Raw genomic sequence first — 26,174 nt, forward strand, 5'->3', positions numbered from 1 at the left:
GTTTATCTTATTTTCCATCATTTGCTGATTCCAAAAACATATAAATATGTTATATTCGGATTAAAAACAAGCTCTGAAAATTAAATATATAAAAATTATTATCAAAATTAAATTGTCGAAATCAATTTAAAAACACTTTCATCTTATTCCTTGTCGGTTCCTGATTCCAAAAACATATAGATATGATATGTTTGGATTAAAAACACGCTCAGAAAGTTAAAACAAAGAGAGGTACAGAAAAGCGTGCTATCCTTCTTAGCGCAACTACTACCCCGCTCTTCTTGTCAATTTCACTGCCTTTGCCATTGCCTCTGACGATGCTACGAGTATACGGTCTTGCTGAAAAATGGCATTGCGTTCAGTTTCATTCTGTGAGTTCGACAGCTACTTGACTAAATATTGTATTTTCGCCTTACGCGACTTGTTTTTGTTTCTAAACGAAAAGCTTCAGGCTGGCTGTTGTCTATTTTAGCTTTGGCTCGATACCCTCGCTTTCAGGGCTCTTTCATAGATCTGTTCGGCGACCTATTGGTCTCACAGACGGGTCTTTGCAATCTTGGTTTCCAGACCTCTTAAGGCTGGCAAGAAGGCATCTTTGCTTTCTCACATTCGAGTTACACGGATGTCTACTGTAGGGGTATCCTTGAGATACTCAGGGGCTTCCGCCTCAACTCTGGATTTGGATCAGAGTCTTTATAGGGTTTTTGTGTTTTGTTCACTTGTCACTTAGACTGGCGTGGTTCAAAGTGCTTATTTCTTACGGAAAGAACTCCTCTTCTTTCCGTTTATTGCAGGTGGCTTTCCACCTTTCTTTTTGGGTTTCCGTTTTTTCTTCCATGTCTTATTTTAGGACTTTATGAGATTTCTGTCACATTGGTACGGCTTGGTGCAGTTTTGCTTTAACCCGTTTTCAAGGCTAGCCTGGCTGTTCAACACGGGAAACGGCCAAGCTTACTCTAGTAGCTTCTGCGAGAAGTGGGAGTAAGCGTGCTTTCTGGCTTTTTTGAATAGAGACAGCTTTTTTAAGAAAGACTAATCTATGACTTGTGGGTTTCTTTGAAATTTTCCGGCAGTTTAGCGGAAAATGGGAAAACCAGCTTCTAATTGCGTTTTCAATTCGTGAAGCAAGAGTTTGGCTCCTTTAGAGTCACGTTTAGTCAATTAAACTTTTCGGGTTTCGAAGATTTTTCTGACTCGCACGGATCTTGTTAGATCTGTGAATCAATAGGTCACTTGCCTTATCTTTCTTCTCTGTCGTGATTTAACCTCGGCATTTAAGCGGTAAGTGGGGACAACCAGCTTCCAATTGCATTTTCAATTCTTGAAGCAAGAGTTTGGCTCCTTTAGAGTCACGTTTAGCCAGTTTAACTTTTCGAGTTTCGAAGATTTTTCTGACTTTCACGGATCTTGTTAGATCATTGAATCAAAGGGCATTTGCCTTATCTTTCATCTCCGTCGTGATTTAACCTTGAACGGTTGAAAACGACGTTAAACACTGAATTAAGGAGGGAAGGAGGTCTATCTGCTCTGGTAGAGGTATGACGTTTTGTAGTCAACCTTACCTAGATGGACTGCTACACTGGATTCTTGCTCCTGGGGAGCTTGATGTGGTTATTCGTCCCGTGAGGACGCTCAGAAGGTGCCTGTCACGGACTCGGCAATTGGTCAGAAAGTCAGAAGCTTTTATGATATCACTTAACGCAGCAGGTGTAAGGATATTGCAGAAGGGGACTTTAACCAAGTGAGTCTCCATGTTGGTCAGACAGGTGTTTACCTGTTGACAAACACAGTCTGGGGATTTTAGGGCAGTTTTGCCTCTCACTATAGCTTGTACGTATGAGGCAAGGGCATGGGCCTCCTCGTTGACAGTCCTCCGGTCGGGCCTTTTTGGCTGAAGTACTGGAGTCGGCTCACTGGCGGTCTGAGGAGGTTTTTATTACTTTCTACCTCAGAGACGTCTTGAGACAGGACGGCAGTTCCGCGTTACCTGTCATGGTAGTCGCAGGGCAGGTCCTAATATCATATTTTCACTATATACCCGCCACCTATAGTAGCAATCTGCTATTTGTGAGTTGGGTAAAGATATGTAATTCAAATCCAAAATTTTAATAATAAATTTTCATTTAATTAATATACTTACCCAACTCACAACGTTTATTCCCTCCCGCCTCCCCGCTGTGGTGGTACTGGGGTCTAAAAAAGAGTGAGTTGGGCTTCGTTTGGAATGATGAATTGGCGGCATATGCGCACGCATACGGAAGTCAGACTTTTCTTTTTTAGAGTGGTCTCCCTTGTTACCAAGGGGACGCGTACAGCGTTACCAGCACTGAACTAGAGTTAATTGCTATTTGTGAGTTGGGTAAGTATATTAATTAAATGAAAATTTATTATTAAAATTTTGGAGTTTCAACCAATCATACACTGAGGCTGGCTCCCGTTTGGGTGCTAACTTCTCGTGCACCTTTGCCCAGAAATGTCCTATTAACATTTGTGAAGCCGGTCAAATGTCCTATTCATGTTGATTAAGTCAGGACATTTGTCCCATTCGCACAAATTTGTAGCAACATCCCTGCTAAAGCCTTTGTATCTTTGCAGACAAATATGTTAATTCGAACAAAGTGGGATATTAAAAAGTTTGATCAGGAAGAAGTTGTTATTTTTTGTGGAATGCATTGTTGCATAAGTCTTGTGACATGACACATACATGATGAGAATTTTCAGGGAACATGATCTGTGAGCACTTTATGCAAAGAGTCCATCAAATGTTTATATAAAAAATGTTTTTTAATCTTGGTTTTTCATTTAAATGAACTAAATTCTATCACTGAAAATGTTGTGCGTCACGAGAAACACATCAAACACTAATTTCTCATTATGTCGACAATGTGCAGTTTAAATGAAAAATTTTAACAGTTCAATCATTTAATATAACAAAAATACAAAAGACATGTCACATATTAAGAAACCCAAAATGAAAATTCAGTGTTTCTCTTGGGCACTTTTTGGGAGTGGCCCACATATACATTATGTCTTGACATAATGAAATTTGGATTGATTTGACTGGTAGTGGTGTGTAACTTTTTTGTGTTTCAGTGTTTGCATATTTGTGGTGAGCTTTATGTACATGGAAGAGAAGTCCTTGTCCCCCCAGTTCCTTGTGCTGGTGACCTCCCTTACCACACTGGCGCTCTACTTTGTCAACATCTGGCTTACCACATGCACTCACCAAGAGGAGAAGTCTCACAGAACGTGTACGTTCATTCATATATATATATATATATATATCCCATGACCTCCCTTCTTTGTCTCTGTAAATCTACTGTAGGTAGATTTCTTGTGTTTTAAGAGTATTATTGTTACATCATATGATGTACGTATCAATTGCACTCTTATAACACATTTTTATGTGGATAAATAAGGGTGCAACAAATACATCATAGTTAGCTCTACTTTCTGTCGTCCTTAACATTCCAAAATGCACATGTACCTGTCGACTGGATGTGCAAGGGATTACCACGATTTTGAGAACTTGCGCAAGAGTCGTTCAGTGCTATAGCTGAGTTTTAGTCTTGACTTGCCGAGACTATCATCACAGCGTCAAAGATTTCATGACTTCCGTCGTCCATCGCATCATATTCTGGGGACGTAATCTGTTTCCTTCTATTCGCTGTTCTTATTTCTCTCTTGTGATCAACATGACAAGCCGTGAGTGTGTGCGCTCGTTTGTGCCGGTGTCACAAACTGAAAACTCTGCTGAACAATCCCTCTCAATGCTGTCAATGCGCATGCACCAATCTTGGACTTAAAAAATGCGACCCTTTGACAGAACGAACCATGGGTTAGGGTTAGGGTTAGGTAAGATTAGGGTTAGGTTGTTCATGACCTGATTATAATCTCCCCATGTTAGCGCATGCGCATTGAGAGGGATTGTTCAACACGCCAGTAAATACAGCACCCTATACTCACGTGACTTGTATGTGACTATCCTCCAAATTCGATGTATTCGAAAACGCACCGAGCGGTGCTGCTGATCGAACTTTGGACTATATGTATTCCCCCCCTTAGATTCTAGTTTTTGATGATAAATGGTATTTTGACTTTGAAATTAGCTTCAACGCAAAATATTTCTTTTCTTATTCAAGGGACGTAACCGCTCGATGCGTTTTCTAATAATTCTAATTCGGGGTAAAATCGATCGAATTACATCACAAATCTGCTTCAGTTGCAAGATCTTGCCATGATTTTCTCCCTCAAGATAATTGTACCGCTGAAATTGGCGGGGAAACATTCAGTTTGAAGTTAAATTTTACATGTCACGTGAGTATAGGGTGCTGTATGGCGAGTGAGTCCCTTTGATATTCCCGCTGGGTCTTGACTGAAATAATGTGAAAAGATGAGTGTAATGGGTTCTGTTTGTTTGTGTGTTATTTAGTACATGTACCTGTTTTTGTTTCTTTTGCTGCTTGTTAAGTACGTATACTGATGTCTACTCCCCATGTATCTAATGTATACATTCCCGCCTCTCAATATAGAATTCATTTCATTTTCAGTATGGCAAGTGCTGTTTGGACTACGACTATGTCCTTGCCATTTCTGGTTTGAATCCTTGTTCTGATATTATACTCATTAAATTAGTGCCAGTAAACTGTGATGCTGTTTGCATAGCCTGTGTAAGCACTCCAGTCTGTAACCTCCAGACCCTTTCTATCCAACCCTTCTCCCCTTAATCCTCCTTGTGTGGAAAATAATGCCCCCACCCTGCTGCACAAAACGAGAAACCACAGCTCTTTTCAAAATTCTACTCACATTGACTTTCATCCCCTGCTCAGATGTTGATGACGTGAAAACAGCAATGATGTACCTTGGTGTCAGTTTCATCTTGTCACCGGTGCTAGTGTCACTGACAGAGACCATCAGCACCGACACCATCTACGCCATGACAACCATCATGCTGCTGGCCAACCTTCTCTGTCACGACTACACTGCTGCATCCAACAGGTATTGATAACAGGTTAATGAAAGTCATCTGTGTTATCGGTCATAACTCTGACTGGCCATGCAGCCATCTCTGTCACCACTACACTGCTGCACCCAACAGGTGTAATATTGTTGACAGCTTGAAGTGTGTCGCCTCTTTTCTCTGTCCTAGCTGTGACTGGCCAACCTTCTCTGTCACGGCCACGTTGCTGCATCCAACAGGTCTTACTGTCAGGTTAAACACTGTCGCCTGTGTTGTCTGCCCATAGCTCTGACTGTATGACTTGTTCACCTTTTTTCTTTTTCTTGGTTTGTTGATGCATTGTCTATTATTGTGTACACAAAAAAGAGGGAGGTACTGATTCACAATGTGTCTATAATTGTGTACACAAAAAACAGGGAGGTACTGATTCACAATGTGTCTATAATTGTGTACACACACAACAGGGAGGTACTAATTCACAATGTGTCTATACATGTAATTGTGTACACACAAAACAGGGAGGTATTAATTCACAATGTGTCTATAATTGTGTAAACAAAAAACAGGGAGGTACTAATTTACAATGTGTCTATAATTGTGTACACAAAAAACAGGGAGGTACTAATTCACAATGTGTCTATAATTGTGTACACAAAAAACAGGGAGGTACTAATTCACAATGTGTCTAGAATTGTGTACACAAAAAACAGGGAGGTACTAATTCACAATGTGTCTATAATTGTGCACACAAAAAACAGGGAGGTACTAATTCACAATGTGTCTATAATTGTGTACACACAAAACAGGGAGGTACTAATTCACAATGTGTCTATAATTGTGTACACACAAAACAGGGAGGTACTAATTCACAATGTGTCTAGAATTGTGTACACACAAAACAGGGAGGTACTAATTCACAATGTGTCTAGAATTGTGTACACACAAAACAGGGAGGTACTAATTCACAATGTGTCTAGAATTGTGTACACACAAAACAGGGAGGTACTAATTCACAATGTGTCTATAATTGTGTACACACAAAACAGGGAGGTACTAATTCACAATGTGTCTGTAATTGTGTACACACAAAACAGGGAGGTACTAATTCACAATGTGTCTAAAATTGTGTACACACAAAACAGGGAGGTACTAATTCACAATGTGTTTGATTTATTACAAGTTGGTGAAAACAATGTAGTTCAGCGACTGCATTTAAGAATTGTGGAGCGTAAGAATTTGGTTTGTGCGTGTGTGTAATGTTTGTATGTACTTTGTGTGTGTGTGTGTTACCTGTTTCAACTAAGAGATCTGAAGAAAAATCATGTCATTTAATACAAATGTTGTGTGCGTGTTTGTGTATGAGACTTGCATTTGTATATGACTTGCACTTAAAGCTGTGGTCTATTTATGACTTTCCGGGGCTACGAGGTTGAAAAATAGGGATAAAATCATGTACAGAATTCTGTACAGCAAACGCTACCCGAACGCTATACGGCGTGTATGACCTTGAGAGCTTCAGTCAACGCTTGAATTTTGCAGTGGTAACATCTGGTTTGCTCTCTCAGAGCTGAGTATATTTGTCGAGAAGGATCGAGCAGAAAAAATAAACGACTTGGCAGGGATTCGAACTCAAGGCCTCGGGGCCTCGAAATGTCGGGGCCGATGTCTTAACCGCTAGGCCACTTCACCAGTGTTGTCAAAGATAAAAAAATTGATAATTTTATATCTTTCTACGCTTGAATTACCATTTTTTGCAAAAACGTAAACATTGCCATTAAAATTTGCCTTTATTTGCAAACATGTTTCACGGAATCGCAGTACATGTTTACACCGTCATACTACACGACATTCACGCCATGCAAATTGCTGCGATATCTCTATTTACAACATGCAAGAAAAATGACATGAACAGTACTTGAATCTCTCCAAATTAATTGCTCTGTGCAGTTGAAAACAGACATCTAAGAAATAGTTATACATGTATTCACTTCTGAACAATGGGCGGATAGAGATATAAATCATGCTGCTTCAAGAATAACATAACATGAATTAATATCAATGTTTTTCCTTCTTTTTCTCGATTGGCGCAGTAGCCTAGTGGTTAGGACATGCGACACGAAGTCTCGAGGTCGAGAGTTCGAATCTTCGCCGGGGCGGGTCGTTTATTTTTTCCCCTTGATCTCTCTTGACGATAAAATATGATCAGTCTTGAGAGAGCAAACCGGATGTTACATGTATCCCTGCAAAATTCAAGCGTTGACTGAAGCTCTCAAGGTCATACACGCCGTATAGGTGGGGTTCCGGGTAGCGTTTGCTGTACAGAATTCTGTACATGATTGTATCCCTATTTTTCAACCTCGTAGCCCCGGAAAGTCATAAATAGACCACAGCTTTAACTAGGGTCATCAGTACGTGTTTGGTTATGTCATTGTCCTGAATGTCATCACAAGTGCGGGCTTGCACGTCTGTCAAAAAGAACATCAAGTTGGTGTGTGTTTCAGGGTACCCGGAGCACTGTCACTGAGTGGTGCTATTTTTGCCTCCGTGTGTCTGGCGTCAAGGCTTCACACCACCTGGCACGCCTTCGCCACGGTCACCTTCTCCTTCCAGCTGTTTGCACTCTGGCCTGTGCTGCGACGTCGCTTACAGGTTGGTTTCACCACCTCCTTCCAGCTGTTTGCACTCTGGCCTGTGACGTCGCTTACAGGTTGGTTTCACCATCTCCTTCCAGCTGTTTGCACTCTGGCCTGTGACGTCGCTTACAGGTTGGTTTCACCATCTCCTTCCAGCTGTTTGCACTCTGGCCTGTGACGTCGCTTACAGGTTGGTTTCACCATCTCCTTCCAGCTGTTTGCACTCTGGCCTGTGACGTCGCTTACAGGTTGGTTTCACCATCTCCTTCCAGCTGTTTGCACTCTGGCCTGTGACGTCGCTTACAGGTTGGTTTCACCATCTCCTTCCAGATGTTTGCACTCTGGCCTGTGACGTCGCTTACAGGTTGGTTTCACCATCTCCTTCCAGCTGTTTGCACTCTGGCCTGTGACGTCGCTTACAGGTTGGTTTCACCATCTCCTTCCAGCTGTTTGCACTCTGGCCTGTGACGTCGCTTACAGGTTGGTTTCACCATCTCCTTCCAGCTGTTTGCACTCTGGCCTGTGACGTCGCTTACAGGTTGGTTTCACCATCTCCTTCCAGCTGTTTGCACTCTGGCCTGTGACGTCGCTTACAGGTTGGTTTCACCATCTCCTTCCAGCTGTTTGCACTCTGGCCTGTGACGTCGCTTACAGGTTGGTTTCACCATCTCCTTCCAGATGTTTGCACTCTGGTCTGTGACGTCGCTTACAGGTTGGTTTCTCCTTCCAGCTGTTTGCACTCTGGCCTGTGACGTCGCTCACAGGTTGGTTTCTCCTTCCAGCTGCATAGCTGCCAACCCTCCCTAGAAAACCGGGAAATTCCCGATTTTATGTCCAGTCCCGGATTTTCCCAAATAGTGCAAAAGTTTTCCGATTAAAAATTTTTCGAGTATAGTTATATAATGACTGGAGTGTATTTTCAAGCGCCTGTACTCTGCGTAGTTTCACTTCTGAACTCTCGTTCAGCGCGAGGCTTCGTCACACAAACGCTGTGATCAAAATCGAAACTAAACGAGAATAGGCGAGATTTGTGGCTAGCGCATGCGCTTCAGTCGAATGTGGATGAGAAGCAGAAGAAGAAGCAGCAGCAGACGACCACAAAATGAAGAAAACAACGGTCCAGCGGCCGTATGACTTCATCTCCGAATCGACAAGATGCGGCATACATTTCGCGTTTTGCACCAAGTGCCGCGAAGATATCAGCATCGGACATGGAGGCCGGGGGGATATTGAAGCTCATTCAAGAACAGCAAAACATGAACGGAACCGGGGGACAGCCGTCGAGAAGACGAGAAAGATTACCCAACTGTTCGCTTCAGACGTCGATGTTCGAACTATGAACGCTGATCCGTGCCAGTTATGCTGTTGTGAACTGTGATGGCAACAGCAATCTCCTGCATACCCCTGGAAGGTGTAGTGTGTTGTGACTTTTGGATTGTGAAATAAACTCAAGGAAGTAACTAACATGAACTATGATTTTGGTGCTGTTGTGAACTGTGATAGCAAAAGATATCTTCCCCCACACAATTGGAAGATGTGAGTGTCAAGAAGTATGAAATACTGTAGAAGGAAGCTTGACGTGCATTGGTAAGTCACTACATCTAACTCTCTCTCTCCAGCTCATTCTTCCTTTTTTGTGACAAAATTTGCTGCCAGAAACTGGCAATTATAATCCTCAGAATGCACCAGATTGCACCATTTTGCATCCTTTTTTTCACAAAATTTCCGGGGGGGCATGCCCCCGGACCCCCCTAGCATTCTAGGCGCTTTGCGTGCGCCGAGACGCTCATTCCTCCCTACTTTTATCTGGGAAAAGTTGGCAGGGGGTATTATGAGTGCTACATTTGGTTGATCAGGAGTTATGACTACAATGTTTGGTTGTATATGGCTGTCAGTGCTACAATCAGTGATCAAGAGTTGTTGATCAAGAGTTGTTTCGGGAGTTTCGTTAAGATGTCCATACGTGTAGTCCATACATTACTTTGATCCTAAGAAGGCGGCATCACAAACTCAGGCAATATTAGAGTTGTGCCGGTATCAAGGCTTCTTGCTTCAGATGACTGACATCTTTTATCTTTGTTATGATATGTTGCAACAGATGATATAATGTTTGCAGATGTGCTTTTTTGTGGTCTGCAGAGATACTTTTCCACTGGTGGTCAAGTAGCCATGACAACAGTAATCACAGCAGCAACATTCTCTGCTGCCGCCTCCATCACCGCTGTAGGAGCCGTGCTGTATTCCCTGGCCTTTGTCTTCATTACCTTCATATGTCCTGCCTGGCTCATCGCCTTATACCCCTACAAAAAGTAACCTCACTTTCTTCTTCGTGTGTGTGTGTGTGTGTGTGTGTGTGTGTGTGTGTGTGTGTGTGTGTGTGTGTGTGTGTGTTTAACCTGTGGCATGTGAGAGGTTAGAGTTTGGGGGTAGAGGGGAGAATGGAACGTATTACATGATATGGGTGACAGTCTCTGTGGCATGTCTTTTAGGCCCTCCTTGTGTAGTGCTATAAACTTGATTATTTTAGACGTTTACATCACTACCCCACATTAGGTGTACACTTGTACCTTGTAAGCATTTGAAATCAAATTGGGAATACATTTTAATTAGCTCTACATACTCAAATGTGCATGTGTTTGTTTTTCCAGTAACATTTACGGGCCGTGGGATGAGGCCGAGATCAAAGAGGAAATCCACAACAGATGACACCATCTTCACAATTCAATTCAGTATGAACAGCGTTTTTCAATATTTTCTTTCCTTGTCTTCTTTATCCTTTTCACCCTCATTTGCTTTCTTCTTGTGCCGTTATTATGCTGTTCCATTTACTGCTCCATGTGCACAGTACCAAGATATCACATGCATCAAGAAACTAGTCAATTTATAACTAATATTTATTGCTTTTTGAAACATTGTTGGTTGATTTTGTTTGTTGGTTAGCATGTTCATTTACACATTAACATGCTTCCATTTGAAACTTCGAGGTCGTCATTGTAGATTGACTCCCGCAGTGGGGCACTGCGGTTATGAAATTAAAGGCCCCTCCTGTTTTTGGAACCGCAGGAGCTTTCTAGTTTGCTGTTAGGTAGATTTTTGGTTCCTCTTTCCAGTGTCATGCTCTCTTTTTCTTCATGAATTCTTTTCTTTTTTCTGCCTTCTTGCTCATTCACCCGTATTTTTTCCAAAAATCTCTTCTCTTGCCGCTTGTCTCGCGATTCATGTATAGTTTAATCTGTTAGTGTTCTGATGTAAGTCCAGCAGTAGATAGGTTAAGCCTATTTTAACATACTGGAAACTGGTAATCTTCCAGTAGGTATTAATTTAGTTTTACTAAAGCCTGCTGGGACACAAGTAATGGGTTAGTGCATTTGTAAACAGGAATCGCTTGACAAGTGGCCCCCTTCATCCCCCCCTTCCTCGTCCTGATATGGCTCTGCGTAGTCGGCTGGACGTTAAGCAACAAATAAACAAACAAACATTGTAAATTGACGCCCGACCAAAGCTAATTGAAGCCTGACGGAGGGCTTCAATTAGACTTTGGGAGGGCGTCAATCCACTATGAAGACCGTTAGACTATGGAAGCATGTTAATGTTATTGTAATTCAATCTGACGACGTCCTCTTTCCTGCTTTCATGCGATGGTAAACAGACAGAATTGGTTCGGTTCTGTTCACACACTACTTTCAGTCCACCTACCTGCAAGGGTCAAGTCCCAAGAAATATGTCTCTGTATTCCTATCTTATCACTCTGCTCCTGTTTTGTTTTCTTTCACATACATTTTCCCTTCTTTTTTGACGGGTTTCTGGACAGCAACCTCTAAAAAAAATTCTTTTCATCACAAAAGCGATCTTTGGAATTGACTGACGTAGTCCGGAAGAATGCATGCATCAACTTACGTCACGTTTTCGACGTCATCACTTCGCATACCTGATGGTCTCGGTATTTCGTTGGCCTTCATATTTCCTACTTGTAAAATGACCCTCAAAGCTAACCGAGACTAGTTGAGGTTGTATCAATGCGCCTCGCCAGCAGTAGCTACAGGTGGTTAATGGCTTTTTTAACGAGTGGTTATCGACAATTAATGACCGGTAATTTTTAATGAGTTGGGGCATTCTGACCAATCACAGGATCTGTTTCATTAAAACGCCAACTTGATTGAATTACAATATTGATTACAGTGGTACCAGCAATGCGAGGCCCCTCAGATGTGAGGACACCTCCCAATAAAGGACATCTGTTGTCCCTCTGTCTATTATTATGACCAAAATAATCCTGTCGTGACAGGCCACCTGCAACGTAGGGACACTTTTTGTTGGTCTTGGGTGTCCTTTCATTGCAGGTGTACCACTGTACAAACATTGAAACAGGAAAGATGTGACCAAAGGCTCAAACATATCACTCGGAGTGTGGTAATCTCAGTAAGGTATATGATAATTACTTGCTGTAATAATCATTATCTTTGAATAAAGACAATTTATGGTGCAGTTCTTCTTTCTGTATTCACAAGACAGAGAGAGACACACATGCGCATAGAGAAAGTAGCACAGCAAGCAGGGTGGTACCTCCGTGCTCACCTGACATTTTCCAACCCTCCTCTCTTTCCATCCTCCATAGCTTTCACACAAACATGCACGTGCACACATTTGGAGTTTCTTTCCTATGTGACCAGGTTTATTAATATCACGTCCATTTTCAAAAATCACTGTTCACATTTTAAAATAATAGCTGTACCAAAAGCAAGGATGAAAGATCTTTGCTGTGAAATAAAAACTAATGTTCTGCATGTAAGCTTTAGAAATACATAATTTGATGAATCATTGACACGGAATGAAAACAAAAGTTAACAGTTCTGATGGTTAACTTGTAATCTCGAACCTTCATCGTTTACTTATATTCCCATATTCAACGTCTCTGTCTGGTCTTACAAAGAAAGAGCATGCTGGAAAGAGGGCCACTGCTTTCATTCGTTTGAAATAGCTGGGGAAAATTGGCACTGATGTACAGGTGCATGCTCACTTTCACATGAACAATGAACTTCAGAACACACACATTTATACACTCACTCCTCCATAAATACTGTTCAAAAGTAAGCAAAACATCCTGCTAAAAGTTATAAAATGCATTGGAATAAGTAAATCACCAATTGACAATATCACATGCACTAAAGCTGTTAGACATTCCCCTACTCCATCTTGACCTTGTGACAGAGACTTTGACCCAGAGTTATTGATAGTCTCTGCTGGCCTTGGCCACCACAACACCAACAATGGGGCCACAGTAAAGTTGTGCCTCTTCACAGCAGGTATCGTGCAGTGTGCAGCACAAATGGCATGTTTAACACTTGCATCTACACAAAGAGATTCACCTGGCACACAAAGAATAAATCATGTTTACCACTCATTGGCTCACGTAAGTGTAGCCTATGCGATGATAAACTTTGTCTGTCTGTGCGTGCGTGCGTGCGTGCGTGCGTGTGTGTGTGTGTGTGTGATAGAAACTTTAACATTTCCGAGTCTATGGATTACGTCAGTCTCGGTCAAAAGTGTTTGACGTGTGTGATAGAACTATTTGAAGACGTCACATTATGACGTAAGAGGGTTAGACGTCACGCAAAGGAATTACTGAACGTCTCGGTCATTGTTATTGTGAGCGGGCCGAGACTACTTGGCAGATCCAGGGTCTCGCTTTCTTGCACAGTTTCACCTATGCTTACTCTGTGTGTGTGTGTGTGTGTGTATGTGTGTATGTGTGTGTGTGTGTGTGTGTGTGTGTGTGTGTGTGTGTGTGTGTGTGTGTGTGTGTGTGTGTGTGTGTGTGTGTGTGTGTGTGTGTGTGTGTGTGTGTGTGTGTGTGTGTGTGTGTGTGTGTGTGTGTGTGTGTGTGTGTGTGTGTGTGTGTGTGTGTGTGTGTGTGTGTGTGTGTGTGTGTGTGTGTGTGTGTGTGTGTGTGTGTGTGTGTGTGTGTGTGTGTGTGTGTGTGTGTGTGTGTGTGTGTGTGTGTGTGTGTGTGTGTGTGTGTGTGTGTGTGTGTGTGTGTGTGTGTGTGTGTGTGTGTGTGTGTGTGTGTGTGTGTGTGTGTGTGTGTGTGTGTGTGTGTGTGTGTGTGTGTGTGTGTGTGTGTGTGTGTGTGTGTGTGTGTGTGTGTGTGTGTGTGTGTGTGTGTGTGTGTGTGTGTGTGTGTGTGTGTGTGTGTGTGTGTGTGTGTGTGTGTGTGTGTGTGTGTGTGTGTGTGTGTGTGTGTGTGTGTGTGTGTGTGTGTGTGTGTGTGTGTGTGTGTGTGTGTGTGTGTGTGTGTGTGTGTGTGTGTGTGTGTGTGTGTGTGTGTGTGTGTGTGTGTGTGTGTGTGTGTGTGTGTGTGTGTGTGTGTGTGTGTGTGTGTGTGTGTGTGTGTGTGTGTGTGTGTGTGTGTGTGTGTGTGTGTGTGTGTGTGTGTGTGTGTGTGTGTGTGTGTGTGTGTGTGTGTGTGTGTGTGTGTGTGTGTGTGTGTGTGTGTGTGTGTGTGACGGAGTGGTTGAGTTTGTGTTACTGTTTGTCGATTTCTTACGTGAGCCTTGAAGGCTTCGCCTCTTGTTTTAAAGTTAAAGAACAAACATCATGTTCATGCAACACATAAGGAGAGTCAGATCAGCTCTATAATAAGTCCTGTACACAATAATCATTGGGGCACAGCTGTCGCATCACCACAGACACATCATTCATCTTCAAACAAACACTAAGCATCTTCTTTCACACCACCCTTTTAGGACTTGCTTTCTTTTTGCCGTGAGAGAGACTTTCAGTACATGCATTACAACTGTCTTTTTGCCGCGAGAGAGACTTTCAGTACATGCATTACAACTGTCTTTTTGCCGTGAGAGAGACTTTCAGTACATGCATTACAACTGTCTTTTGAAAGCAACATTACAATCACCGGCCTCAAACTACCACTGCGATCACATGCTCATGAACATATGCAAAACAGACAAATGAAGAGTAAGCATATGCCTTAACAGTGACTGCATCAACATCCACAACAGCTGTCATAATTCATGTCAGAAACACACTGCACACTAATTTTTCCTGATAAAATACTCCTTCTGTTTCCTTGCCTGCAAAAAGGGCTTAAAAAAAACGTAAACACAGGAAACCTGTGAACCTGAGTATACAAGTTCCAGAAACAGTCAGAAATTGTAGGACTAAGACTGCAGCTTGCATCTCTCAATTCAGTCACCAAAACTTACAATTCCTAGTTCATAAAACAAAAACACAATAGCACGTATACACACACACACACACACACAGGCAGACAAAACGTCTATCCTTGCTCTCCACTCTAAAACACTCAAAATTGTTGTGGAGCCACCAGTGAAAAGAGAGAATACTACTCCCCACTGTGTGGTACAATGTACGTAGTGACAACCACTGACAGCAGCAGATGTCAAAGCTTCACTGTTGTTTAGTAAAAGATTTGCTCCCCGTCACCCCTGGTGACTTGGCCTTGGATTTATGGGACTTCTTGGTTTTGCGATGCACCAGTTTTGTGGGCTGAAAAAGAAAGGAAAGCCTGATGCACAGGGTTCAGAACAACAAGCAGACTATTGGGCAGGTGCTATTTGTGTTTACAGTGACAAAATGCACTCATGACATTTGTTGATGGAAGAAGAATAAAAAAACAAGAAAGGTAGGTTGTTGGAACGTTTGTTATTGACAAAACAATACATTCACAGATATTTCGACCCAACGGTCTTTTAAGTGAACAGACAAACAAATTTTGTGTGAATATCTGTGAATGTATTGTTTTGTCAATAACAAACGTTCCAACAACCTACCTTTCTTGTTTTTTTATTCTGAATTTTGGAACGTTGGCAGTCTCTTTGTTTTTGGATTTGATGGAAGAAGAGTTTTAAAGAACGCTAATGGCTTCTCAAAAAGGTTTTACAATAAAAGGTGAAGAAACATTATACTACTGAAATAATCTGACGGAGCAATTATTCTGTTGCTGTGGTATTTTTGTTGTTGTTTTTCAATCATTAAAAGTTTTTATTCATCATACCTGACACTGCAAGAATTGTGGTATTCATAAAAATAAAATAAAAGTTCCTGTGCCTCTTTATCGTCATCTTGCTTGCTACAATTGTACGGAAAGAGTAAGCAAATGGTGTTGATACAAATTGAGACACTCAAGGAGCAGTCCATAAAATACCCGTGGGACTTGGAATAAAGTAAAAATTCCATCTCACACGGCATTAAGTCTCAGGAAACATGAATACACGCATGCAGGAAAAGAAAAAAAAAATATGGGTAGCGCCGTATTGTATGGCAGCTCGCTTTCCCCAGGGAGAAAGCAGCCCGAATTTCCATGAGGGTAACCTCACTGGACTGTAAATCTTATCCAATCCAATCCAACAACAATGGGCGGGATTACAGTAAGAGAACCAAGAATATGTACTGCTGCCAGGATATTAGGTTTATCTGATCAAGCCAAGATAACATGACCACACCCTACCATCACTGTCATCTCACCATAGATAACATGACCACACCCTGCCATCACTGTCATCTTACCATAGATAACATGACCACACCCTGCCATCACTGTCATCTTACCATAGATAACATGACCACACCCTGCCATCACTGTCATCTTACCATAGATAACGTGACCACACCCTGCCATCACTGTCATCTTACCATAGATAACATGACCACACCCTGCCATCACTGTCATCTTACCATAGATAACATGACCACACCCTACCATCACTGTCATCTCACCATAGATAACATGACCACACCCTGCCATCACTGTCATCTTACCATAGATAACATGACCACACCCTGCCATCACTGTCATCTTACCATAGATAACATGACCACACCCTACCATCACTGTCATCTTACCATAGATAACATGACCACACCCTGCCATCACTGTCATCTTACCATAGATAACATGTCCACACCCTACCATCACTGTCATCTTACCATAGATAACATGACCACACCCTGCCATCACTGTCATCTCACCATAGATAACATGACCACACCCTGCCATCACTGTCATCTCACCATACATAACATGACCACACCCACCACACCCTGCCATCACTGTCATCTTACCATAGATAACATGACCACACCCTGCCATCACTGTCATCTTACCATAGATAACATGACCACACCCTACCATCACTGTCATCTCACAATAGATAACATGACCAAACCCTGCCATCAATGTCATCTTACCATAGATAACATGACCACACCCTATCATCACTGTCATCTTACCATAGATAACATGACCACACCCTACCATCACTGTCATCTCACCATAGATAACATGACCACACCCTACCATCACTGTCATCTTACCATTAATAACATGACCACACCCTACCATCACTGTCATCTCACCATAGATAACATGACCACACCCTGCCATCTCACCATAGACTTTTGCCACACTGGATTTAATGCTAACAAAGTTATTACCAACAGTGGAAAAAACAGTGGAACCCCCTCTGTAACCTTAAACAAATATGAGAAAATCAGTTCTTAAAAGAGAGGGAGTCTTAAAATGGATCAGTATATTTACAGTCATTATGAAGAGAAAATGGATCAGAAAAAAGGTCTCCAAAGGGTGGGTGTTAGGTCATTAAACGGGGGTCTCCAAAGGGTGGGTGTTAGGTCTTTAAATGGGGGTCTCCAAAGGGTGGGTGTTAGGTCTTTACGGGGGTCTCCAAAGGGTGGGTGTTAGGTCTTTACGGGGGTCTCCAAAGGGTGGGTGTTAGGTCTTTACGGGGGTCTCCAAAGGGTGGGTGTTAGGTCTTTACGGGGGTCTCCAAAGGGTGGGTGTTAGGTCTTTACGGGGGTCTCCAAAGGGTGGGTGTTAGGTCTTTACGGGGGTCTCCATGGGGTGGGTGTTAGGTCATTAAGCGGGGGTCTCCAAAGGGTGGGTGTTAGGTCTTTACGGGGGTCTCCATGGGGTGGGTGTTAGGTCTTTACGGGGGTCTCCTAAGGGTGGGTGTTAGGTCATTAAGCGGGGGTCTCCAAAGGGTGGGTGTTAGGTCTTTACGGGGGTCTCCATGGGGTGGGTGTTAGGTCATTAAGCGGGGGTCTCCAAAGGGTGGGTGTTAGGTCTTTACGGGGGTCTCCATGGGGTGGGTGTTAGGTCATTAAACAGGGGTCTCCAAAGGGTGGGTGTTAGGTCATTAAACGGGGGTCTCCAAAGGGTGGGTGTTAGGTCATTAAACGGAGGTCTCCAAAGGGTGGGTGTTAAGGTCATTAAACGGGGGTCTCCAAAGGGTGGGTGTTAGGTCTTTAAACGGGGGTCTCCAAAGGGTGGGTGTTAGGTCTTTACGGGGGTCTCCAAAGGGTGGGTGTTAGGTCTTTACAGGGGTTTCCAAAGGGTGGATGTTAGGTCTTTACGGGGGTCTCCAAAGGGTGGGTGTTAGGTCTTTAAATGGGGGTCTTGAAAGAGGGGTTCCGCTGTAGCATGACAACTTGCTAATATCTTACGGGGGTCTCCAAAGGGTGGGTGTTAGGTCTTTACGGGGGTCTCCTGAAGCGCCTGGAGCCAATTGATATGACTCGCGCTATAGAAAAGTTATTTATTATTATTATTATTATTATTTTACGGGGGTCTCCAAAGGCTGGGTGTTAGGTCTTTAAACGGGGGTCTCCAAAGGGTGGGTGTTAGGTCTTCACGGGGGTCTCCAAAGTGTGGGTGTTAGGTCTTTAAACGGGGGTCTCCAAAGGGTGGGTGTTAGGTCTTTACGGGGGTCTCCAAAGGGTGGATGTTAGGTCTTTACGGGGGTCTCCAAAGGGTGGGTGTTAGGTCTTTAAATGGGGGTCTTGAAAGAGGGGTTCCGCTGTAGCATGACAACTTGCTAATATCTTACGGGGGTCTCCAAAGGGTGGGTGTTAGGTCTTTACGGGGGTCTCCTGAAGCGCCTGGAGCCAATTGATGTGACTCGCGCCATAGAAAAGTTATTTATTATTATTATTATTATTATTTTACGGGGGTCTCCAAAGGCTGGGTGTTAGGTCTTTAAACGGGGGTCTCCAAAGGGTGGGTGTTAGGTCTTCACGGGGGTCTCCAAAGGGTGGGTGTTAGGTCTTTACGGGGGTTTCCAAAGGGTGGGTGTTAGGTCTTTACGGGGGTCTCCAAAGGGTGGATGTTAGGTCTTTACGGGGGTCTCCAAAGGGTGGGTGTTAGGTCTTTACGGTAAATGGGGGTCTTGAAAGAGGGGTTCCGCTGTAGCATGACAACTTGCTAATATCTTACGGGGGATTTCTGGCTGGCCAGGGTTGTGGCTCCCCCGAGTTGTGCGGGCTCTGACGTGGACTGGCTCTCTGAAAGCCCCCCCTCCCCGCTCTCATCCTCACTGGTGGTGGCATAGTTGTCCATGGTGCTGATAGCGGGTGCCGACTCGATCTGGTACACCTTCTCACTCTCTGGGAAGTGTTCTTTGTCGTCGTCATCGTCATCATCCATCTCATCTGTTTCCTCCTCCAAGATGATGTCATCGTCGTACATGTACTCGTCGTCCTCTGGACCAGCCCCGTCCTCATCCGTCACTGTGTATATATAGGATATTGTTTCAGTCACTGTGTGCATATAGGATATTGTTTCAGTCACAGTATGCATATATATAGCGTCGATACAGCGTCTTGTGCACGGGTCAAAATGTGTGTGTCAGGGATCGTTTTACTTGAACTTGACGTTCGTGTTTCTCCGAACGTCTGTGTATCGAAACACAGATACACGCACTCCATGACTCTGTAAGAAGACAAAACATATCGCAAACCCAATCGAAACGCACGGGGATTATAATCGGCCCTTTTCATTGGCGTTTCCCCAGACCTGGACAGACAGACGACACTGCTTCCCAAAGTTATAAAAACGAAATGGCAAACAGAAAAGTAAACAAAAAACAAAACTACTTCATTAAAGGTAATTAATTCATACTTTATCGCAAACAAATGAAACCTAGCAATATGTTTTAACTTCTCACAAAGTCATGGAGTGCGTGTATCTGTTTCGATTACCGGCAAAGACGTTCTGTAGTCGGAACCTACAGAACTTCGCATCCACAAACCTGACAAACATTTTACAGACTCAAATCACAGACAGTTGCTTTCACACGCGAGCTTTGACTGTAACAACGTGCTGGGGCCCCCAAACATGTATGATAATAACAGAACTCGCGTTTCAAAGCATACCTCCTTGTGTTGATTTTGCACTTATTTTCGCGCTACCAAAATGATGACGAAAATGATGTTTAGTGGTTTGTTGTTAGACCGGCTTTTTTGTCGGTCCTCGGGGGGCATATCGACTTTTGTTTCATATTCATTGACCGCGGCCTTCGGCCTTGGTCAGTAAATATGAAACAAAAGACAATATGCTCCCCCTCGGACCGAGAAAAAGCTGGTCTGTCAACAACCCATCAAACATCTTATATTGTTTCAGTCACTGTGTACACTCTTCAAAAAAAGTTAAGGATCACTTTTTTTACAAGCACGCCACACAAAACGGACAAGACCGAATTCTTTCATTTTTTAAAAATTATATAATTGAACAACCAAGGAGTAATGACAAACAAAGCAAAGATCAAATGCGGCAGCGACAATTTAGCTAGAGTGTGTCAAACGTAACAACCCTCGAAAATGGAATTTACAACAATGTGAATCAGTGTCAATAACGCGTGTGCCCCCCGTTGTGTGCCAGGCATTCAACACATCGTTGGCGCATGGAATGGATCAGGTTGCATATGAATGCTCTGGGAACTCCATTCCACTCCTGCTGGAGCCATTGCAGCAGTTGACCCAGATTGGCAGGAGGAGGGTGATGTTGCTGTACCCGACGACAAAGCTCGTCCCACATGTGCTCTATGGGGTTCAGATCCGGGCTGTTGGCTGGCCACAGCATCCTGTTGACCCTGGCCTGCTGGATGAAGGTGTTTACAGCTGCAGAGCGATGGGGAGGTGCGTTGTCATCCTGAAGAATCGCACGAGGGCCGATCGCTTGGAGGGCTGGAACGACCAGGGGTTGCAGGATCTCAATCTGGTAGCGGACACCGGTCAAGTTGCCCACTACATGGTACAGAGGTGTCCTTAGACGTGTGCTGATTCCTCCCCAGACCATCACAGAGCCTCCGCCAAAACGCTGTCGTTCCAGAACAGCGCCTTCTGCAAAGTGCTCTCCGCGACGCCTCCACACTCGGATGCGACCATCAGCAGGTTCCAAGCAAAAGCGGGACTCATCTGTAAACAACACCTGAGCCCACTGCTGACGTTGCCACCTCACATGTTGAGTGCACCAGGCTCGGCGAGCTGCTCGGTGATTAGCAGTCAGGGTTGTTCCTCGGACTTGGACGCCTTGCACGCAAGCCAAAGTTGTGGAAGCGGTTTCGGATCGTCTGACCACTAACAACAGTGTTGGTGGTAGCTTGTAGGCGTTGCCTAATGTTGTTTGCCGTAGCCATTCTTTGTTGCATGGCCTGCCTCTGAATGAAGCGATCCTCTCTTTGTGTGGTGACTCTGGGCCGACCAGAACGTTGTCGCTCCTGCACTCTTCCAGTTGCGTGGAATCTCTGTTTTAGTCTGATGATGACAGAGGGAGCCACTGCAAGCCTCTGGGCCACTTGCCTGGCAGCAACACTGTCTTGTAGCCATCCTATTGCCCTTCCTCTATCCAAATCGCTCAGTTTTCTTTGTGGGGGCATCAACATGTGCATATTTGTGTCAGCGTGTCCACCTTTAAACACAAGCTGGTGAGCGATGTTCATAGCCAGGACCCTGTTGTAGCACGTGCATCACAACCTTTTGCCCTGGCATGCGTTCCGCAAATTTCATGGGGCTATAAAAAACACCCTTTTTCTTCCAAAATGCAGAAGCTTTTGAGAAGTCCCACAAAGGGAAAAAACTCTGCCTGCCAAAGAAAATTCTAGGTCAAGACTCATTGTTCATTTGTTAATTCAAACACATTAATCTTTTAATTATTATGTCGATGTTTAATTTTTTGGCAATTTTTTATAATTAGATCCGTTTTTTCAACCGATCCTTTAACTTTTTTTGAAGAGTGTATATATAGGACAAGATGAATATCCGGCTTGGCCGGGAAGAAGTAGAGCCGAATACCCGGCTTTGCCGGGTACCTGGCACCGTACGCGATTGACGCCACACAAAGGAAGGGAGATAAACGCGCAAAACACTGGAGAAGATAAGGAAGATTTACTGGGAATAGATGTACAGAAAAACCAAAATCGGTTCAGCGCTGCGCGCTGAGAGCACGTGTTGAACATTTTCATCGACCAGATTGTGTGCAGGGTCTACCTGAATATGCCCACCAAATGTGAAGCAGATCCATCGAGAACTTTGGCCGTGCATCGCGAAGTGACAGACAGACACACACAAGCCGTATACAGATATAGATATTGTTTCAGTCACTGTGTGTATATAGGATATTGTTTCAGTCACTGTGTATATATATTGTTTCAGTCACTGTGTATATAGGATATTGTTTCAGTCAGTGTGTATATATAGGATATTGTTTCAGTCACTGTGTATATAGGATATTGTTTCAGTCACTGTGTATATATAGGATATTGTTTCAGTCACAGTGTGCATATAGGATATTGTTTCAGTCACTGTGTGCATATAGGATACTAGATGAATACCCGCTTCGCCGGGTACGGCTTCGCCGGGAAGAAGTAGAGCCGAATACCCGGCTTCACCGGGGGGACCCGGCTTTGCCGGGTGTACGCCGGCAACCGTACGAAGGAAGGGAGATAAACGCGCAAAACACTGGAGAAGATAAGGAAGAGTAATACCCGGCTTTGCCGGGATGAAAGCGTTGTGGACAGTGACCTTCTAAAAATAGTAACGGGAATATGGATTGAGCGTTGTGGACAGTGACCTTCTAAAAATAGTAACGGGAATATGGATTGACGTCACACGAAGGAAGGGAGATAAACGCAAAACACCGGAGAAGATAAGGAAGAGTTAGTGGGAATGGATCTGGGAAGATGAACAGAAAAACCAAAATCGGTTGAGAGCATGTGTTGAAAATTCTCATCGACCAGGTTGTGTCCGGGGTCTACCTGAATATGCCCACCAAATTTGAAGCAGATCCATCGAGAACTTTGGCCGTGCATCGCGAACACACACACAGACACACAGACAGACACAAGCCGTATATATATATAGATTGTTTCAGTCACTGTGTATAAATAGGATATTGTTTCAGTCACTGTTTACATATAGGATATTGTTTCAGTCACTGTGTGTATATGGGATATTGTTTCAGTCACTATGTGTATATACAGGGATGGCCAAATAACAATTAACTCGCCAGCCGGGCGAGTAACTTCATGAAAGTCAGTAGCCCGCCAGAAATTTCGCTAGCCCAGTATATATACTAAACAACAAAAATTATGACTGTCACATTTCTTTGCACAATTAAAAAAGCGGTGATATGACAAACAATAAAATGTGGTCAGCGATGAATAGGCTTTCCTAGCCTTGTCTCACTATTTTGCAATGTTCTTCATGCAAGTTGCTCATCTGCAGTGCGTATATGACTTTGAAAGCCAATAGTGCAACCACAAGTTTTGTACTTGACCAGAATTTTCACTGGCCACTCGGGCAAGCTGCAAGACGGTTTCTAGTAGCCCGGAGGATTTTTTACTCGTCCCTGGTGACCGGGCGGACGATTTGGCCATCCCTGATATAGGATATTGTTTCAGTCACTATGTGTATATGGGATATTGTTTCAGTCACTATGTGTATATGGGATATTGTTTCAGTCACTATGTGTCTGTGGGGTATTGTTTCAGTCACTATGTGTACAATGGAGTCCGGGTACAACGAATCTCAAGAGAGATACATTTTAGTTCGTTATATCAGAAATTCGCTGTAGAGTTTTCAACCCTAAACGGCCTCAAGACAAGTTTTCCCACTCACCTTCAAATGATCGTCCCATCGATCTTTTCTTGGAGAGTACAATCTCTGCATGTTTTCAACAGCTTCACAATATAATCCATAGAGAGGCATAGTTCAAATGTTCACTTTACTATAATTTTAGAAATAAAATTTAAAAAGTCGTGTAAAAGCATGTACCGTATTTTCCGGGTCATAAGGCGCGACTTTTTTCCTCGAGTGTATCAAAATACAAAAAAAATCAAAGAGACCGCCTGAGTACCAGTCAAACAACTTGTGATAATGCATGTTTCAGCTACTAGGTACTACCCTGGCCATGTTTCCTCTCAAGACATCAAAGAGACCGCCCCATAGGTTAAACTCTGTCACTGACCCCGGTGCAGGAAGTGTTTCCTCTCTCAGATATGACAGGGGAACCACCTCTCATAGCTAAAACTGGGTCATTGACCCCTGGGAAGAAGGTCAGTGTCTATAAACAAGGCATCACAAGGGACCTGCCTTTGATCTCGCCGCACACACAGAGCACACATATTTCCACTCTGTATTCTTCCTTTGATGTGCGGCTTATTTTCATTCTTCGACCGTTTGTTACCGGTATACTTTTACTTGTGTTTGTGTATTTTTGTGTATTTTTGTCTTTGGAGACAATTATTGACATCAGTTCGTTGTAGCCTTGTGACTTTTAGAGACAAAACGGCTCTGGGGCGATGAAAACGTGTTTGTTATAAGAGGGGTTCGTTATGCAAATGAGTTCAAAAGGTTCGTTGTAGCCGGAAAGTAACAAGTAAGAAATAGAAGGCTGTCTGCCGGGAAATCAATGGCAGTTCGTTAAAAGCGGGATTTCGTTATACCCAGGTTCGTTATAGCTGGACTCCACTGTATATGGGATATTGTTTCAGTCACTATGTGTATATAAAATATTGTTTCAGTCACTGTGTGCTTAAAGGATATTGTTTCAGTCACTGTGTGTATAAAAGATATTGTTTCAGTTACTGTGTGTATATGGGATATTGTTTCAGTCACTGTGTGCATAAAGGATATTGTTTCAGTCACTGTGTGCATAAAGGATATTGTTTTAGTCACTGTGTATAAAGGATATTGTTTCAGTCACTGTGTATAAAGGATATTGTTTCTGTCACTGTGTGCATTTAGTATACTTTTTCAGTCACTGGGTGCATATAGGATATTGTTTCAGTCACTGTGTGCATATAGGATATTGTTTCAGTCACTGTGTATATATAGGATATTGTTTCAGTCACTGTGTGCTTAAAGGATATTGTTTCAGTCACTGTGTGTATATAGGATATTGTTTCAGTCACTGTGTGCTTAAAGGATATTGTTTCAGTCACTGTGTGCATAAAGGATATTGTTTCAGTCACTGTGTGTATATAGGATATTGTTTCCGTCACTGTGAGCATAATTTTAGGATATTGTTTCAGTCACTGTGTGCATAAAGGATATTGTTTCTGAGTCACTGTATGCATATAGGATATTGTTTCAGTCACTGTGTGCTTAAAGGATGTTGTTTCAGTCACTGTGTGCATAAAGGATATTGTTTCAGTCACTGTGTGTATATGGGATATTGTTTCAGTCACTGTGTGCATAATTTTAGGATATTGTTTCAGTCACTGTGTGCATAAAGGATATTGTTTCTGTCACTGTGTGCATATAGGATATTGTTTCAGTCACTGTGTGCATATATGATGTTGTTTCAGTCACTGTGTGCATATAGGATATTGTTTCAGTCACTGTGTATATATAGGATATTGTTTCAGTCACTGTGTGCTTAAAGGATATTGTTTCAGTCACTGTGTGTATATAGGATATTGTTTCAGTCACTGTGTGCTTAAAGGATATTGTTTCAGTCACTGTGTGCATAAAGGATATTGTTTCAGTCACTGTGTGCTTAAAGGATATTGTTTCAGTCACTGTGTGTATATGGGATATTGTTTCAGTCACTGTGTGCATAAAGGATATTGTTTCAGTCACTGTGAGCTTAAAGGATATTGTTTCAGTCACTGTGTGTATATGGGATATTGTTTCAGTCACTGTGTGCATAATTTTAGGATATTGTTTCAGTCACTGTGTGCATAAAGGATATTGTTTCAGTCACTGTGTGTATAAAGGACATTGTTTCAGTCACTGTGTGCATATTATAAGATGTTTGGTGGCTTGTTGACAGACCAGCTTTTTTGTTGGGCCAAGGGGACCATATCGTCTTTTGTTTCATCTTTATCGACCAATGCCGAAGGCCGCGGTTGATAAATATGAGACAAAAGGCGATATGCTCCCCGAGGACCAACAACAAAATGCTGGTCTGACGACAAGCCACCAAACATCGTTTTTGTCATCATTTTGGTTGTGCAACAAAATGCACAATAACCCACAGGGAGACGAATTTTTAAAATCCAACTCCGGGCCACAAAGCATCGTCACAGTAGCTCGAGATAACACGTCAACCTTGTATGTGACGTCAAAACGTAGCTTGTTGACGCTTTTCTTCCAGTCTGAAAATGTACAGAGCTGCGATCATACATGTGAGTTCAGTAAGTGTTGAGCATATTTCTTTTCTTTTTAAGTGTTTATGACTTTTCGTTGTGGATTTTGCGATTACAGAGATAAGTTGCAAATTGACCATGAGTCGCCGCGGTAATTATCAA

The 26,174-nt window shown here is 43.0% G+C and overlaps 2 protein-coding genes across 2 annotated transcripts in view; one reads left to right on the top strand and one right to left on the bottom strand.

Annotated features, from left to right (window-relative positions):
* LOC138949196 (phosphatidylinositol N-acetylglucosaminyltransferase subunit C-like) overlaps window positions 1-12,078 on the top strand; it is a 41,585-nt gene extending 29,507 nt beyond the window's left edge. Inside the window, exons 3-7 of the mRNA XM_070320975.1 lie at window positions 3,094-3,251; window positions 4,830-4,998; window positions 7,462-7,609; window positions 9,733-9,902; window positions 10,242-12,078. Of these exons, the coding sequence (XP_070177076.1) occupies window positions 3,094-3,251; window positions 4,830-4,998; window positions 7,462-7,609; window positions 9,733-9,902; window positions 10,242-10,299 (703 nt within the window). The 3' untranslated portion in view covers window positions 10,300-12,078. The remainder of the gene's footprint in view (window positions 1-3,093; window positions 3,252-4,829; window positions 4,999-7,461; window positions 7,610-9,732; window positions 9,903-10,241) is intronic.
* Window positions 12,079-14,157: 2,079 nt separating this feature from the next.
* Window positions 14,158-26,174, bottom strand: part of LOC138949198 (patatin-like phospholipase domain-containing protein 7) — a 99,283-nt gene continuing 87,266 nt past the window's right edge. Inside the window, exons 32-33 of the mRNA XM_070320977.1 lie at window positions 18,860-19,152; window positions 14,158-15,117 (exon numbers count right to left, since the gene is read on the bottom strand). Of these exons, the coding sequence (XP_070177078.1) occupies window positions 15,019-15,117; window positions 18,860-19,152 (392 nt within the window). The 3' untranslated portion in view covers window positions 14,158-15,018. The remainder of the gene's footprint in view (window positions 15,118-18,859; window positions 19,153-26,174) is intronic.

The sequence above is a fragment of the Littorina saxatilis genome, linkage group LG15, assembly GCF_037325665.1.
Source record: "Littorina saxatilis isolate snail1 linkage group LG15, US_GU_Lsax_2.0, whole genome shotgun sequence".
NCBI classification, from domain to species: domain Eukaryota; kingdom Metazoa; phylum Mollusca; class Gastropoda; order Littorinimorpha; family Littorinidae; genus Littorina; species Littorina saxatilis.